Consider the following 15,743-nt stretch of genomic DNA (forward strand, 5'->3'; position numbering starts at 1 on the left):
CAAAGCCATTTGCTTTAAAAAAAATTTTTTATTGGTCTGTGAGCTCTAGATTTTGCATAAATGAGAAGGAATCAGTAAGGGGGAAAGAAGGTAGCACCTGTCCCCCCAACCCCACCCCTTTTCACCTCTGGCTCTTTTACAGCAGTAAATTTAACTAGGAGAGATTTGAGACCTCTCCCCCAAACCCTACCCCACCATGTGAATTTTTAAACCCTTTTACAGATTTTTTTGTCAATTAAAAGCTAAACCAATGGGGGAAGGGGAATCTGGATTAAATTTCATACAACTCTCAAAAACAATCAGCAGGGCAATGAGGAAATTTTAAAAAGAGAACATACCAGAGGAATTCTAGGATGTCTCTAAACAACATCCTAGAATCACATGGATAAGGTCAAAGGAATGAGAAGGTGGGAGGACCAATTGCAAAAGTCTGGGGCAAGGGAAAGGAAAAGAAAAAGAAAAGAACCTTGAAAAGCTCTCATTCTCAGAACCCCTGAAGCCCTGTACAGCAATAGTATAAGTGCACTTATAAGACTGGGAGATGGAGGGGCATCTCTAGTCTTGATTAAAGGACTTCTGCTTCCCTTCCACATAGATACCTCTCAAACTCGAGAGCTCCAGAGAGATTTGACAGGGCACCCATCTCCATGCTGAAAACACTAATGACACTTTTCCCCCTCTTCTCCACTTGCTAAAGTCTTTTCTGCTATAGAACAAAAATTTACCCATTGTCATGATCTCATATATATATTGTGATCCCCTCCCCCCATTCTTTCACCTATTTTCTCTTGTAGAAAAATAGCTATTAATCTCAGTTCCCCTCCTCACATTGAGAAGGGGGGAGGGAAGGAGGTTGTCTCAATAAATAATTTCCTTCCATTTAAAAAAATAATTTAATTTTTAAGAAAAACCTACAGGGCTTGAAGGAGACCCAACCTATATCACAACCCATCCTCAGCCAGGAAACTGAGAAAAAAATTTGAGGTGGAGAAAGGGAAAGGAGTTAAAATTACATCTTTATTGAAAACACACACACACACACACACACACACACACAACGCCATGGAAGATTTTGTAATAATTTCTGTTCTCACTCTCACTCTTAAATTTAAATTTAAAAATAAAAGTGTCAAACTAGAACCTAAGAGTTCCAACTCAAAAGAACCATAGAGTGGTTTGGGGGTTTGGGTTTTTATTTGTTTGTATATTAAGGAAGAAAAGGCTTGAAACTTCCTTAATTTTTTTCTCTTGGGATCTGCTTCCATCTCTCTAGGTCAAGCCCACACAATAAACTTAGGAAGATGGCAGAGGAACTATAAAATATGTGTGTGTGTATATATGTTAGAGGGGAGAGCATGTAATAATCAGCTTCTCCACCCTCACCCCAGGAAAACACACTCCATTTGGTTTTGGGTACTTTTTTCTTATCTAAAACCAAATAACTTTTTCAAGAGAGTCCAACATAAAAGAGCCAGAGGCAGTAAAATTACAGAAAACAGCAAAGTCAGATCCTGGCAAGAAAGGGGAGAGGAGGGCGAGCTTTGTGGCTAATAGAAGGAGAATATTTAGTTATATGCAACTCTGACATGTAGCAGCTTTATCCATAGGATATCTATCATTAGACAATGAGGTGAAGAGCCCCTCTTCTTAATGAAAATTCCCCAGCTGCATCTGCCAACAGAAAGCCCTTATGCTTGTCCCTAGGTATTGGGGAGGGGCTTGAATTAAAAATAGGGAACACTACATTTTGGGAGTAGATGAGGTTTTAAAAAAGCATCTCAGGAAACTCCAAATAGAGAAATATTAAGCTCAACCAGCACTCCAGATGCTAGGTATAATTATTCTCCTCAGAACAAATCCAGGAATGGATACAATTGCATAGTTGACACCTTTAAGAAAAGTCAAAGAGAAAGTGAAGATGGGACCAAGAAAGGTCCTCTGTTTAAAGCTTTTAGAAGTGGTCAGAGCCAGAACCATCTCTGTCCTGGCTTGTGCTTTGTGCAAACTTCGAAACACCCCCCCCCCCCAATTACCAAGGAAAGGGAGTTGGATAGCCAGAAAAATAGATTAATCAAAGGATTAACCCACCAGGTCACTGACAGTAAAGTCTGTGGTTGTAATCCCAAAATGTCATATTTCACAAATTCCCTATTTAGTGTATAAATTACCTCCACCTCTAAATGTCTCTTCGGTCCTAATATCAAAAATATCTTCTCGTAAATTATTTTTCATTAATTTTCATTTTAAAATAAACTACCCACAAATCTATGGTCAGCTATGGCTCAACAAAAGAAGCCTAGATGTTAATTAAGTTCACTCCCTAGAAGTGAAGAGGAAGGAAAAATGGTCACACAATAGAAAAAAGAAATCTTTTTGTGTGGTTTTTCTTCTTTTTTCAAACAAATTAGTCCATAAAATAATTTTTCATTCTACTTTAAAGCAATAATATAGATTGGGAACAGCAGATTTAGGGGTTTTGTAGGGTTTGTTTTTAACAGTCTTGCCAGTTATCTCCCACCCGCCAAGCCAAGGCTATATTTCACCCAAACCCCCATGTTTAGTTACTGATGTGGCCAAAAATCATGATTTCTACAAGCTCTCTGCAATCTTCATCCAGAAAAATAAACCCCAAAACACTCAGAAGTTGCTCTTCTGCCTCTATCCCTCCACAAAAGGCTTTAAAAGCTAAGATAATTAAAATTAAAAATAAACCATAACCCATCAAACTGGCAGCTACCTCAACCCAACTGAACTGTGACTCTGAAAAGGGTAGGAAAGAACAAACGACAATCCTCCCCCCAAACTGGAATAAATGACACAGACTTCTTAAAATGTTTTTTTAAAGGAGGAAACAAGAACTGTAGGAAGATTATTTCCTTCCATCACTAGGAAATAATAAACTTCGTGATTAAAACTAAACACTGCCCTCTTCTCCCACCCCACCCCAGCCATTCTTCCAGGGAGGATCCCACCCTACTAAATCCTAACCATAGTAAGTTTATTTTAACCTCCCCTCTGTCACATACTTTTCCAACTTACAAAGAATTTTGGTCTTTTATTCCTCCAACCTCAAGCCTATTTTTCTATTAGCCTCATGGTATGTCCCATTAGCCAACTGTCCCTTAACACTCCAAGATGGGTTATTCAGTGGAATCACAACAATGTCCCATTTGCTTCACTTACCCTGATAAACCCAGTTCCACGGGTCTTACTTCTATTGGGAGGTACCTTCCTCAAGTCCCCCAACCCAGTCCAGGTCAGCTCCTAGCAGCCAAGGCTACCATCCCCCCAACATCCTGAAGCCTGGGTTGGGTCCCACAGAAGTTATTGCATTAGTCCCACCCACAGCAGGCTGGGTCACGATGAGCCAAGGAGTTGCGCTTACCTCTCTTTGTTTTGTCCCCTTACCCTCCCAGCTTCCACCCCCATTCAGAATCTGTGTACCAACAGCTCTCCACCCCTTTCCTGCTCCCTCCGCCTCAGTTCCTCTCGGTAGCAACAGGAACAAAAGTTGCTGGTCTCCGGGTGTCCATAGAAGCTGCAGTTTGGTTGTTTGCACTTGGTCTGGGTCAGGGGAAGCCCCAAGTCTTCCACTGTCCCTCCACCCCATTCACCAGCACCATCTGGTTCTGGGGGCTCCCTGTAGCCATTACTGTAGTTGTCTGCCACACGATAGGGGGAGGGTAACAGTGATCCCCCTTGGTTTCCATCCACAGAATGACTGTCTCTCTCCAAAGGTACTGGCTCCTGATGGGGGTGGGACCGCCCTGAGGAGCACTGTCTAGGGAAGGTAGCATAAGAAGGGAGTCCTCCACAGGGACCCCCTGCCACCTGCCTTCCAAGGTCCTGGAAGTGGGGACCACCCCCAGTTGGCCTGGGGATAGTGAAACCCCCAGGGTGGCTGGTAGAGAGGGCAGCCTTGGAGTCTGGTGGAGAGGGGCTCAGGAGTTCTTCTCCATCGGGCTCTGGTTTCTTTGCTGGGGGAGGGCCACTTCCACCCCCTCCATTCATTTTTCTTTCTGCTTCTTTCTGTTTCTGCTCAGCCTGGAATCTCTCCTCAGCATCTGCCAGGTAGCGCTGGATCATCTCCTCCTGATACTGGTGTCGGTGACTCATCTTCAGGTTTCCAGCAAAAATAAACTTACGTTCCCCTTGCATTGCAATTCTCATAATGCTCAAGCTCAGCCTCACCTCCTGGCTGTATTTGCTCCCTCCATCTCCTGGAGACTCCGGCGTGGGCTTTTCAGACACAATGATATCCCCAGATGTGTCCTCCTTGCTGCCTTTCCAGCCCTTGATCGATCCTTTCTTTTTCTTGTCCAGTATCTCACTGGCACTGGGAGGCACTCCGGACCCCGCCCCAACTCCAACAGGCTTGGCCCCCTTACTGTGCATCAGGCCCCCCATGTTCTTCTTGAGTTTACTGCCCAAAGTCTTGCCAAAGCTGCCCAACTTATTGGCAACTGAATCTGCTCTCTTCTTATCCTTCTCTCGATCTCGCTTTGGCTTCTCTTTTCGACCACTTCCTCCATTGCTGGTGGAGTTGCTGCCAACTGACTCCTTGTCAGATTCCCCTGATTCTGGGGTAGAGCGGGGTTCATCCCCAGCTGAGGCTGTGGGAGACTCAGGTTGGGCCAAGGGAGCCTGTGAAAGACAAAAGCATCATGAAGAGTATCCCACATTTCCACCCACCTCTTTGCCATCACCATTTCCAATTTCTTTAGCAACTCTGTAGAACAGAGGTGGAGAGGATTGCTTTGTTCTTTTTAGTAAAATCACTGAGGAAGGTAACTGCCATAACAAGTAAAGGGGAATTCTTGGTTTTAAACTTCCATCGCACCCACCAAACCTGGACTTCCTGTGGTAGTTCAATCTCATGCCTAAATATTCCTATAGGATTCTAAGCAACACCTAGCTTATCTGTGTATAAGCTCCAGAAGAGTTGAGTTTACAAATGTCTCATTCCTTCCACTCTGCCAAATGTGCCTTATGTACTCTATCCAGAGTCACCCTTCATTCTCCCACTTAGCCTAGGTTTCCCCCACAACAATGGGTCCCCTCACTAATGAAAGATGAGCCATGACTATGAAGGCAGAGAAGTTCACCTGTGCATCAGAAGGTAAAGAGATCCATTTCACATTCATGTAGCTATGAAGCAGGTGTAATTTTGCCTCCAGGGACAGAGTCACACTGCAGAAGGGAAAAAAAAGGAATCAAAACCCAAAGGTTTCAAAGGGGATGAGTGAGATTACAGTCTGTCAGTGTCTATCAAATTTGTAACAATATAAAAATAAAAATATGAAAAAAAAATTAGTGAAAGTCACATATATTTCCTAAGAATTGTACTAGGTCAGGTAAACTAGGCCATCATTCCTATATGGGAGAAAAGAAATAGGGAAGATCTGAGTATTGTTCTAAATGTATTTATTCTCCAGATTTCCCAGATTCAGGGTTGGGAAAGGATTTAGAAGATTAGGAAAAAACATTTTATTCTTATTCATATAGTCTCTAAACTTTTGTGAAGAGGGAATAGAAGGCTAGAAATTATTAGACACCTGAGATCTGAGAATTTGTCTATTTAAATTCTTCAAGGTCACAAACCTACAGTGGACAATTTTAAATCCACCCTCATTTATCTCTTTGTTAGGATGGACAAAACGAGTTATTAGAAGCCAAAGATCTGATAACCCTGGCTGACCTCTTGAATTATGTTTTGTTTCATTTTAGTTTTTATTTTTGCCAGGTCTGTAATATAAAAGACAGAACTATCATCTCTCTTCCACTGAAAGAAAAAAAACCAAAAACAAAAATTTCTGTTTCTGTTCCCTCCCCTTGCCAAGAAATTATAAAAACAATCATACAACACCACAATTCTAATATTAGCCTATGTCCAACCCTCCATCCACCTAAAGAGATCTGGGATATAATGCAGGTAGTAGTATCATAGAACCCTTTGAGATGGAAGACATGTAATGGAGATGCTAAGACGTATGCAGATATAAGTGTGAAGGTCTCAAAAACAATCCACGTGCCTGACCTGGCAAGTCTGACATTGTCACTCTCGTCCTTGCCCCACTCCCAGCTCTTTCCAGGATCCACTGCAAAGTGTAAAGGTAGTAGCTTGTGCTCAGAATCTGTGAGTGGGATCACTGCTGGAGAAGGAGAGAGGAAGAGGGAAGAAAAGAAACAGATCATTAGGAAGCCTCTGAGTAACCAGACACAAATCAGCCTGCTTTGAAAGGAAAAGGGAATGATTACCACCTCTACCAGACTATACTGCACTCAATTATCTATTTTGTGAAGTTAACTTCTTCCTGCTATATAGTCTCAAGAGAGGCTCCAGACCACTGTCAGAGAACAATCAATGGGGATCACTTACTGCCTCTGGATTAGACAATCAAGCAGCCTGTGCTGCAAGACTAAACTCATCTGAACATAAACTTAAGCAAAATGCAATTAAGAAAGTCTTATAACCCAATTACCCTGATATATAGGGTCCTGTCTCATGATGGAGTAAGAAGTTCAACTGAAATAACATGCTGGCTATACCAATGGCCTTATTGACTTTTAAGGCTCCTTAATCTTTTTATTTCAATTGCCCCATGAAGACACAAGATATTGTAAAGGAAGGAAGATGGGAAGGAACTAGAGACATAGACATCATCATTATCACCTTGCTCCTTGGAGTTCTCTTTCTGCTCCATCGACACCAGTGCAGAGAAATGAGCCTGATCATAGGCCAATACCAGGGGCGATCGGTGACATCGGCTGGCTGGGACTTCCAAGGGCAGATAGATACCCCCAAAGGGGATTGGGGCAAATGCTGAAGAAAAATCATACAGGAACCAATCATTAAGCTTATAAATTCCCTTTGCCTAGTAGATACCTTCCTCCCTTTTTACCACTGGTGTATTCCCAACAAAGACAGGTTAATACTCCCCTCTCTCAGGAAGCCTTCATTATTAACTCCAATCAATCTATTACATTTTCAAAGTAATTGAATTTTATTCCCCCGTGTGTCTTCTCTGTCAAAGACTTACCTATTTTCTACACAGAATTAAAATTAGAACACAGATTAAATAAGAGACCCACCTTCTCCACCAGAATCCCTAAGCATGGTGTCTGCCACAACAACAATCGGCCTCTTAAGCACATGTGCAAGAACAAAGACATGGAACTCTTCTAGGCTCTCATACACAGGTTCTTCTGAACTTTCCACACTGAAGCCAAAAAAACAGAAAAGTAATCCTATGAAGACTGAGTACTCATGATAAGAGGGAAAACACTGGGTTTCTTATGTTAATCTGGATGTAATATAATTTTGTATGTATTTGTGTATTTAAGTTGTCAATTTTGTAAGCATGTCATTACAAGAAAAAGTTTTGGATAATGTCTTTCATTTCCTCTTCAATTGTTCTTACTCTCATCATTTTTATCCAAACAATTTGACTTTCCTCTTTCTTTTCAAAAAAATCAAGTTATCTAATTATTTATGTGTTTTATCTATTTCCCCTCTTCCTCTAATAAAAATAAAAGACAACTCCAAAATTTTATTAATGTCATAGCCTTTTTGCTTTCAATTTTAATAATGTTTTCTTTCAATTTTAATAATGTTTTCTTTTAATTTTAAAAATTATTGTTATTTAAGATTTTATTTATTTTTTTGAAAGTTTTAAAAATGGAATGGCAAATGGTTTGTTCATTCTTTCTTTTGCTGATGAAAGCCTACAGAGATATCAATTTTCCCTTCTGAATTATTTTAAACTGCATCCCACAAGTTTGGTATGTTGTCTCATTATCATAATTTCTTTGAAGAAATTTTTAAAAATATTTTTTTAACTACATTTCAAAAAATTTATTTCCTTAGTAATCTTACATGCTCTATTTTATGCATTTTAAAACATTTCTCTGGAAAGGATCCATAGGCAAACTGTCAAAAGGTTTTATGACAAAAAAACAAAACAAAACAAAAAAACCATTCCTTAGATATAAAGAAACTTGCCAATCAAAGGCAGGTCCAGATCCACAAAGAATCATATTATACTGATCCTTCAAAGGTACAAACATAAATAATTCAATAAAAAGGAGTCATTTAAAAAATACCCAGATATAGGATATAGGTTTTCCAAAACCTAAAAAGTATAACAAGCCTCTAAGTTTCCTTCTTAATTTGTGGGGAAATATCAATACCTTGTTGTGATCTATCTATCTATCTAAAATCATCAGGTTTCTCCCTATTTAATGTAACCCTAAAAACTGAGTAAGCTGGACCCTGAATTTTCTTAGATTAATATCCCACATCCTTTGTCTCTGATATGAGCTATCATCCAATCTAAGCTTTCGCCTCATCTAACTCAGCTGCCATTAAATCACTAATAGTAGACACCTCAGTAATCTAGGAAGGACAGCCTCTTTAAGATCTTTGCTCAGACAATCAATTAGCATATACTAAATGTCTGCTAAGTACCAGATACTGTCCTAAGCATTAGTGTAATAAGAGAAGGCTTCCCATACACCCAAGGAGGTTGTTAAGATACTAGTAACCAAGTTATAATTTTATCAGCTTCATAAGGTAGTCCAATTTTTATTGGAGATTTGGAGGGACAAAAAGTCATGCTCAGGTGGATACTGTTTGCGCCACAGTGATAGCTGACAGAAGGAAGATGGAATCAATATATTATGAGTACAGATAATAAAGAGTTTTGGGGGATTCAGTACCTATGCTGGACCTTATAGTAGCTTCCATGCCTGTTAATGTGGGTAGGACTAACTGGAAGACTCTGAAATTGCTTGAAATATCCCCTGGAGTTGCTTGAAACATCTCATGGAGTTAACCCTGAACAATACTAGAGGGCAGAGGAAAGACATCTCAATAGTAATGGAGATGAAGGAGGATGGCACACTACATTATACAAATTCTCCCCTTTAAATAATCCTGTGCTACCAGTGATGAAGGCAGATGGAACCTGGTGATTAACAGTGAAATGCTGTTAATTGAATAAAGTAGTTACGCTAATTGCAGCAGCTGACAACATTAAAAGATATAAATGGTGACATGGTAATGACTGTTTCAAGTCCTGGAATAGTACAGCATCTTCTAAATGAGATCCACAACCACTCAAGATAATCTTCAATATTCTGACTATGCAATACAGTTGAACACAAAGCCTATCAAGTAGGTCCCTCAGGTCATATATCTGGCTAGCCACTTGGCCCAGATTCTAATGGGGAAAAAAACTGGCCAGAGTTTTGGAAATTCCACAGCTGTTCCATGAAACCAAAATCTTTTTCATACCACTATTCATTTGAATAATGGATGACGAAGCTAGATGGCACAGTAGATATATAGAGTGCTGGGCTAGAATCAGGAAGAGCTGAGTTCAAATATGAGTCAAATAGATGTGTGACCCTGAGCAAATCACTTCACCCTGTTTGTCTCAGTTGTACAGTGTCTCATCTGTAAAATGAACTGGAGAAGGAAATGGAGAACAATTCCAAGAAAATCTCAAATGGGGTCATAAAGAATGGGAAAGGATCAAAACAACTGAAAACAACCATCTCCATTTAAATCTATGTACTGGGTGATAAAATGGAGAAGTAGCTTTGGAGTCAGTTCAAGTCCCATCTCTGACACATACTCTATGTAACCTATGCTAAGTTATATAATTTCAAAATTCCCAAGGCAACTCTCTAAGACTATTTTTCAGAGAAGGTATGAACTCTACATTGGTAAAGGTAATTTCCTCCTCCAGGAATTATCTATACTAATGAAATCACTGACCCAATGTCTATGCTTATTCAATGGATACTATATGGCTATGTATCATGGAGTGCCCTCATCTCCAAAAAGTCAAAACTGCTTAGCTAATTTCAGAAAATCCTGGAACAATTTACAGGAACTGATGCTGAGTAAAGTGAGCAGAACCAAGAGAACATTGTACACAATAACAGTAAGTTTATGTGATGATCAACAGTTATGGACTTGACTCTTTTCAACAATGAGATGATTCAAAGCAATTCCAATAGACTTGGGATGGAAAATGCCATCTGCATCCAAAGAGAGAACTATGGAGATTGAATGTGGATCCCAGCATAGTACTCTCACCTTTTTTGTTTGATTATTTTCTCTTTCTGTTTTTTTCCCCTTTGGTCCAATTTTTCTTGTACAACATAACAAACATGATAATATGTTTAAAAGAACTGCACCAATTTATCCTTTCTATATCAGATTGCTTGCTCTCTTGGAGAGAGGGGAGATAAGGAAAGGAGAGAAAAAAATTTGGAACACAAAGTCTTATAAAAATGAATGTTAATAACTATCTTTCCATGTATTTTTTGTCATATTTTTTGGGGGGGAGTTGGGGTTGAGGCAGTTAGGGTCAAATGACTTGCCTGAGATCACACAGCTTTCTTTACATGTATTTGGAAAAATAAAATGCTTTTGAAAATTTTTAAAAAGTCAAAACTCTTGGAGATTGGATAGGCAATAGAGAAATGTGCAGTGAGTGTAAATTAGTAGCAGTCTATTATATATAATCAAAGACTTCTAAAAGATACCTTGTAAGAGAAATATGATCAGAAAGAGGTGGGATTGTTAGTCTATATTGTTAAAGGGAATACCCACATTAATTCGACTGATTGATTGATTTAACAATTAGGGTAGATTAACCCCTCCCCCCCTTACAGATCAGCCAACATTTATTAAGTACTTTGCTAAGCATCCCATAAATCCTAAAACAGGTTCTATTTCTTTTTATTTCGTCTCTCTGGTCCTTTCTTCCATTTGCTTATTTATAAACTTTTGGAAGACAGAGACTGTGACCTGGTCATTCAATCTCTTCTCTCTCCCCTTCACTTTGTTACCACCCCATCAGGCTCAAATACATTCTAGTGAATCCATCAATAAGAACCATGAAGTGGGTATGAACGCTGTCCCCAGGAACCACATAAAGTATTTCAGGGTTGGTTAAGAGTCTTAGGCCGTGCACCAAGAGACAGGCATAAAGGCAGGAAGCTACTTTGGAATTGGGGATTCAAGCTTCACCTGTTAGTGCAGGTGCAAAGTCCCTGAGAAGAGACCACTTGAGGAACAGGAAGAAAGAACAAGCAGAACCCAGGCCCTAGCCTCAGTCTTTTCCCTGCCTCGACTGCAGGGCAGTCTCCTCTACTCTGAAGGGCCAGAGGACAGGTTCTTTCACAAGCATCCTAGCAGTATCTTTCTGTTAGCAATCACAATAGTCTAGTCAGAAACCAAGGACAGACTAAGCACTCTTGAAGCTTAACAAAAAAGCACATTCTAATAACACCCAAAATCTGTAACCCTTTTTGTCACATGTATTCTCTAAGCTCAACTCCATTTTCCCACAGAGTGATTATTTATGAACTGACGAAATAATGTTATCACAGACTTTTTCTGGGATATTATGTATCAACTATACCACTGCAGTAAACACATGTTTCAAGAACTTGCTACGTCTGGCTGTCTGATACCAACTTATAATCAAGAGGAAAAGCATACTAGTGGGGATTCTTAAGCAATAGCACTTAACCCTTCAAGGTTAGTCCTAGAAACCTTAAGGAAGATGGAACAGCCAGTTTTAGGAGCCAGTGTGAATGGAGGTTCAGAGAAAAACTTCAGGATCTGTGACATATGTATTTGTATTGTCCCATAGTAATACACACCATGGGCACTAAAAAAGCCTTTACTGAAGGAATGGAGAGTGGGTGGACAGTAAGTCTTTCGGGGGTGCATCAGTAACAGAGAGTAATGACTATCTCTTTATATTCAACCAGTTTAGCAATTTGTCCAATCTCTTCCCCTCTTCCCATTCTTACTAAAATTAATGGGCCAACACAAAACTGGAAGAATTTTACCAACTGTTCCTCTAGCCTCTAACGCAAGCTTAATAGTAAAAGGTCCCACTCCCAACTCATACAACACCTGCTAACAACAACAAAAGATGCTATAGATAAAGGTTAATTTAAGTTCACAGTGCCAATCTGTGGAACCAGAAACATCCAAATATTAAAGAAATTACAAACTGATTTCACAGGATGCTACCCCATTCTCTCATCCCTAACCTTCCTAAATTCATATCTTTTCCCAATTAATCAAACGTGACCTCTTTCAGGAATCTGACCTAGATTAACCTCCCCTTAAAACTTTGCATGACCTTCTGCATTCATGTAATCAACTTACATTTCTTATGTGCTAAAAAAAAAAAAAAAAAAAAAAAAATTTTTAAAAACCTGTTCTTTTTTGTTTGCTAAATGTTTTGAGTGAATTGTTATCCAGTTTTCACTAAATGGAACATTTCTATGATGAAGTCCAGGATTACTTCTCCCTCTAGTAGAGAACCCTGCAGATAGGAAGTACTCAGAAAAAAATTGGAGCATTACCCACCCCTTCTCCCCCAACACACACACAAACACACAGACACACAGACACACACATACACACACACACACACACACACACATACCCTCCACAGCCGGCTCCACTGGTCCCTAGGTGCATTCGGGGTTCGCTAGAAGCAAGCTTGATGAGCTCCTTCCATTCCTTCTGCCATTCCTCCTCTGTATACACAAGCCCAGACTATAAGAAAAAGATAAAGATGAGGGCAGTGATTAGGATGCTGGCTCCCAAGGACCCTTCATCTATAGTCAATTCAATTCCCACAGGTCACTTTATGACCCTACATCCTTTCATTAACAAGTGATTTATACTACAAATTCAACTCGACTGTCCAAGTGAATGTCAAAGAGAGCTTTGCCAAAAATAATATAAACTGAAGGATGACAGAAAAGTGTTACTTACTGATTTGGGGGTGTCTTACATGATTATGGAAACAGATTTACCATACTAGCTATTACAAGACTATTCACATAGCTTTGCACACACCTACTGAGAAAACAGACCTTGTTCCTCACTGCCATTACCAGCTCTTCCCCTTCCAACATCACTCAGTAACCTCTTTTCCTTCCAACTGTATGTTAAACATATTTATCATATAATCCAAGTTACTTTAATATAAAAAAAACAAACAGGAAGAGACATGTATATGAAACCACAAATAATATTATGCATAGCTTCCTTTAAAAAAACATATATAATAAATTCATCAAGTTAGTTACAAATCTATCCTGCTGTGTCTCTCTGAATTTCATTTTATTTCTCTTCTGTACATTTAAAAAATGCTTCAATGTGCCTCTATTCTCTTTTTTTACATCCTTATTTCTTTTCCCTACCTCATCATCACAACCCAAACTGTAGGAAACCCCAATTCTTTTGTAAGCTTCCCACATAGCAAATAAGCATAACCAAATTAAACAACTTCATTCACCAAACACATCTGAAAATGTAGGACCCTCATTCTACACCTGAGTCTATCATGTTCCATCACTGGTCCCATTTAGTTACTATATCAGAGTTAAATCTTTCAAAATCCCTTTTTTAAAATATTATATAAATTGTTCTCCTGGTTCTATTACTATGTTCTGCTTCAATTCTTAATATAGTTTCCATGAAACTGTTCCTTTCATAATTTCTTACAGCATCAATTGATTCTATATTAAGAATTAATGCAGAAATGTAGTAACAGAACCAGAACAATTTACATAATATAAAGAAAAGGGATTTTGTTCAGCTATTCAATTTACATGCTCTTATTATTTCCAGTTCTTTGTTGCAAGAAATTCTAATATAAATATTTTTTGTACACATATACAAAAAAAATTTCACTTTCCTTCTGCCTCTAATCTAGTAAAATAACTAGAAATGGTATTGCTTGCATTAAAGGACATACATGGGTCAGTGACTTTTTGGACATAATTCCAAATTACTTTCGGAATGTCAAGACCAGTTCACAAATCCAATATCACATTACATATTATACATATTACTTTCTTACCATAGCTCCTCCAAATACTATCATTTCCCTTTTTCATCATCTTTGCCAATGGGTTCAAGGTATTTTAATCAGTGTGTCTCTTACTATTAATGACTGGGAGAATTTTTTTCATCATCATTTCTTTTTCATCATACATATCTTCCCAAGCCAAGAGACTTGAAAATGCCATCTGAAGGGGGCAGCTAGGTGGCATAGTGGATAGAGCACCAGCCTTGAATTCAGGAGGACCCGAGTTCAAATCTGGTCTCAGACACTTAACATTTCCTAGCTGTGTGACCCTGGGCAAGTCACTTAACCCCAGCCTCAAAATAAAAAAGAAAATGCCATCTGAACTATAGATCAAAGAATATTATTTTCACTTTTTGTTTGTTATTTTTCTTATCTTTTTTCCTCTTTTTGTTTTGATTTTCTTGCATAACATGAAAAATATGGAAATATGTTTAAAAGAATTGCACATATTAACCTATATCAGAATATTACCTACCTTGGGGAAGGGGAAGGTAAGGAGGAGAAAAATTTGGAACACAAAGTCTTACAAAAACAAAAGTTGAAAACAACTTTACACTTATATGGAGAAATAAAATTTTATCAATTTTTTTAATTTTAAAAATAAATAAGCTACATTAGAGATTTATTATAGAACAGAAATAATACACGATGTTCATATCTACATTTTATTCATTCTCAAATGAGGAACAGCCCATAAAAAAGTAGTCATAATACCTAATTAATTTTTTAATCAAACTCACAATGCCTATTCGAATTAAAACTTATTTCACTCCTCTAGAAAATTCTACTACTTTTCCACTATTCTTCCTTATTACAGCAAAGAATCTTACTTCATGTTGGAAAAAATTCATTTCCCATATTCCACTTTTGTTCCAGTCTCAAAGAAAGAGGTCATCCTCATTTTTGATGAACTCAATAACTCTATTTGTGCTCTTCCAAGAACTTGTGTGAAGATCACCCCACTTTTCTTTCGAACCTTCAGGCTCTCTTTATCCCCTGGCTTTTTACCTGATGCCTACAATATGTTCAGATTTACTCTAGCCTTAAAAACAAAGAAAAGCAAAACTCTCCACTTGATCTTGCCATCCTTCTCAAGCTATACCCATACATCTTTTCTCCTTTCATTCACTTTCCTAAAAAAAGCTGTCAACAATCATTACTTTCATTTTCTCACATCCCACTCACTTATATGAGTATTCCAATCTGTTTCTAACCCTACCATACAGCCAAAGATTGCTCTCTCCAAGGTTACCAATGGCCTTTTCTCAGGCTTCATCTTTTCTGACCACTCCCTCCTCCTACATATTTTTTTCATTTTATATTTCCATGACACTAATCTCTACTGATTTACTTCTTATTTTTTCAACTCCCTTTGCTAAATTGTCATTTTTGGCTTATCTATTCCCTTGTAAGACTTTGTTCAGGCCCCTTTCCCATCTTTCTTCAAACTTTATCTCTTAGTGATGTCAGCAGTCCCTATGCAGATGACTATCAAAACTAGATAACTAATCATCTCAATCCCCAGTCCTAAATCACTAATGTCAGGTGAATATTTCTGCCTAGATGCTCCACAGACTTCCAAAATCATTATGGCCTATTCTTAACTCCTCTAACTTCCCTACTTCTGTCCAGGGAACCCCTATCCTTCCAGTCACTTGGGTTTGCAATCTAGGAGATTTCCCTTCCTCTCATTTTCCTATTCCAACAAGTTGCCAATTCCCATCAATTTTAATTCCATAATATCTCTCACCTCTGTCCCTTCTCTTCACTAACACCACACCATTCTAATTCAGGCTTTCCTCTTACTCAGACTTTACAATACTT

The 15,743-nt window shown here is 38.6% G+C and overlaps 1 protein-coding gene across 12 annotated transcripts in view; it reads right to left on the minus strand.

The window, feature by feature from the left end:
* Positions 1 to 2,823: 2,823 nt before the first annotated feature.
* The window catches only part of OTUD7B (OTU deubiquitinase 7B), a 75,286-nt gene continuing 62,366 nt past the window's right edge, over positions 2,824 to 15,743 (minus strand). For 8 of the 12 annotated variants that reach the window (XM_074263348.1, XM_074263341.1, XM_074263342.1 and 5 more), the window contains 6 exons: positions 12,483 to 12,595; positions 7,093 to 7,220; positions 6,674 to 6,823; positions 6,038 to 6,152; positions 5,106 to 5,190; positions 2,824 to 4,644 (listed from right to left, as the gene is read on the minus strand). In XM_074263348.1, the coding sequence (XP_074119449.1) occupies positions 3,430 to 4,644; positions 5,106 to 5,190; positions 6,038 to 6,152; positions 6,674 to 6,823; positions 7,093 to 7,220; positions 12,483 to 12,595 (1,806 nt within the window). In that variant the 3' untranslated portion in view covers positions 2,824 to 3,429. The remainder of the gene's footprint in view (positions 4,645 to 5,105; positions 5,191 to 6,037; positions 6,153 to 6,673; positions 6,824 to 7,092; positions 7,221 to 12,482; positions 12,596 to 15,743) is intronic. The other 4 variants (XM_074263352.1, XM_074263345.1, XM_074263346.1 and 1 more) reach the window with 1 other exon arrangement.

This window comes from Sminthopsis crassicaudata, chromosome 4 (assembly GCF_048593235.1).
Source record: "Sminthopsis crassicaudata isolate SCR6 chromosome 4, ASM4859323v1, whole genome shotgun sequence".
Lineage (NCBI taxonomy): Eukaryota > Metazoa > Chordata > Mammalia > Dasyuromorphia > Dasyuridae > Sminthopsis > Sminthopsis crassicaudata.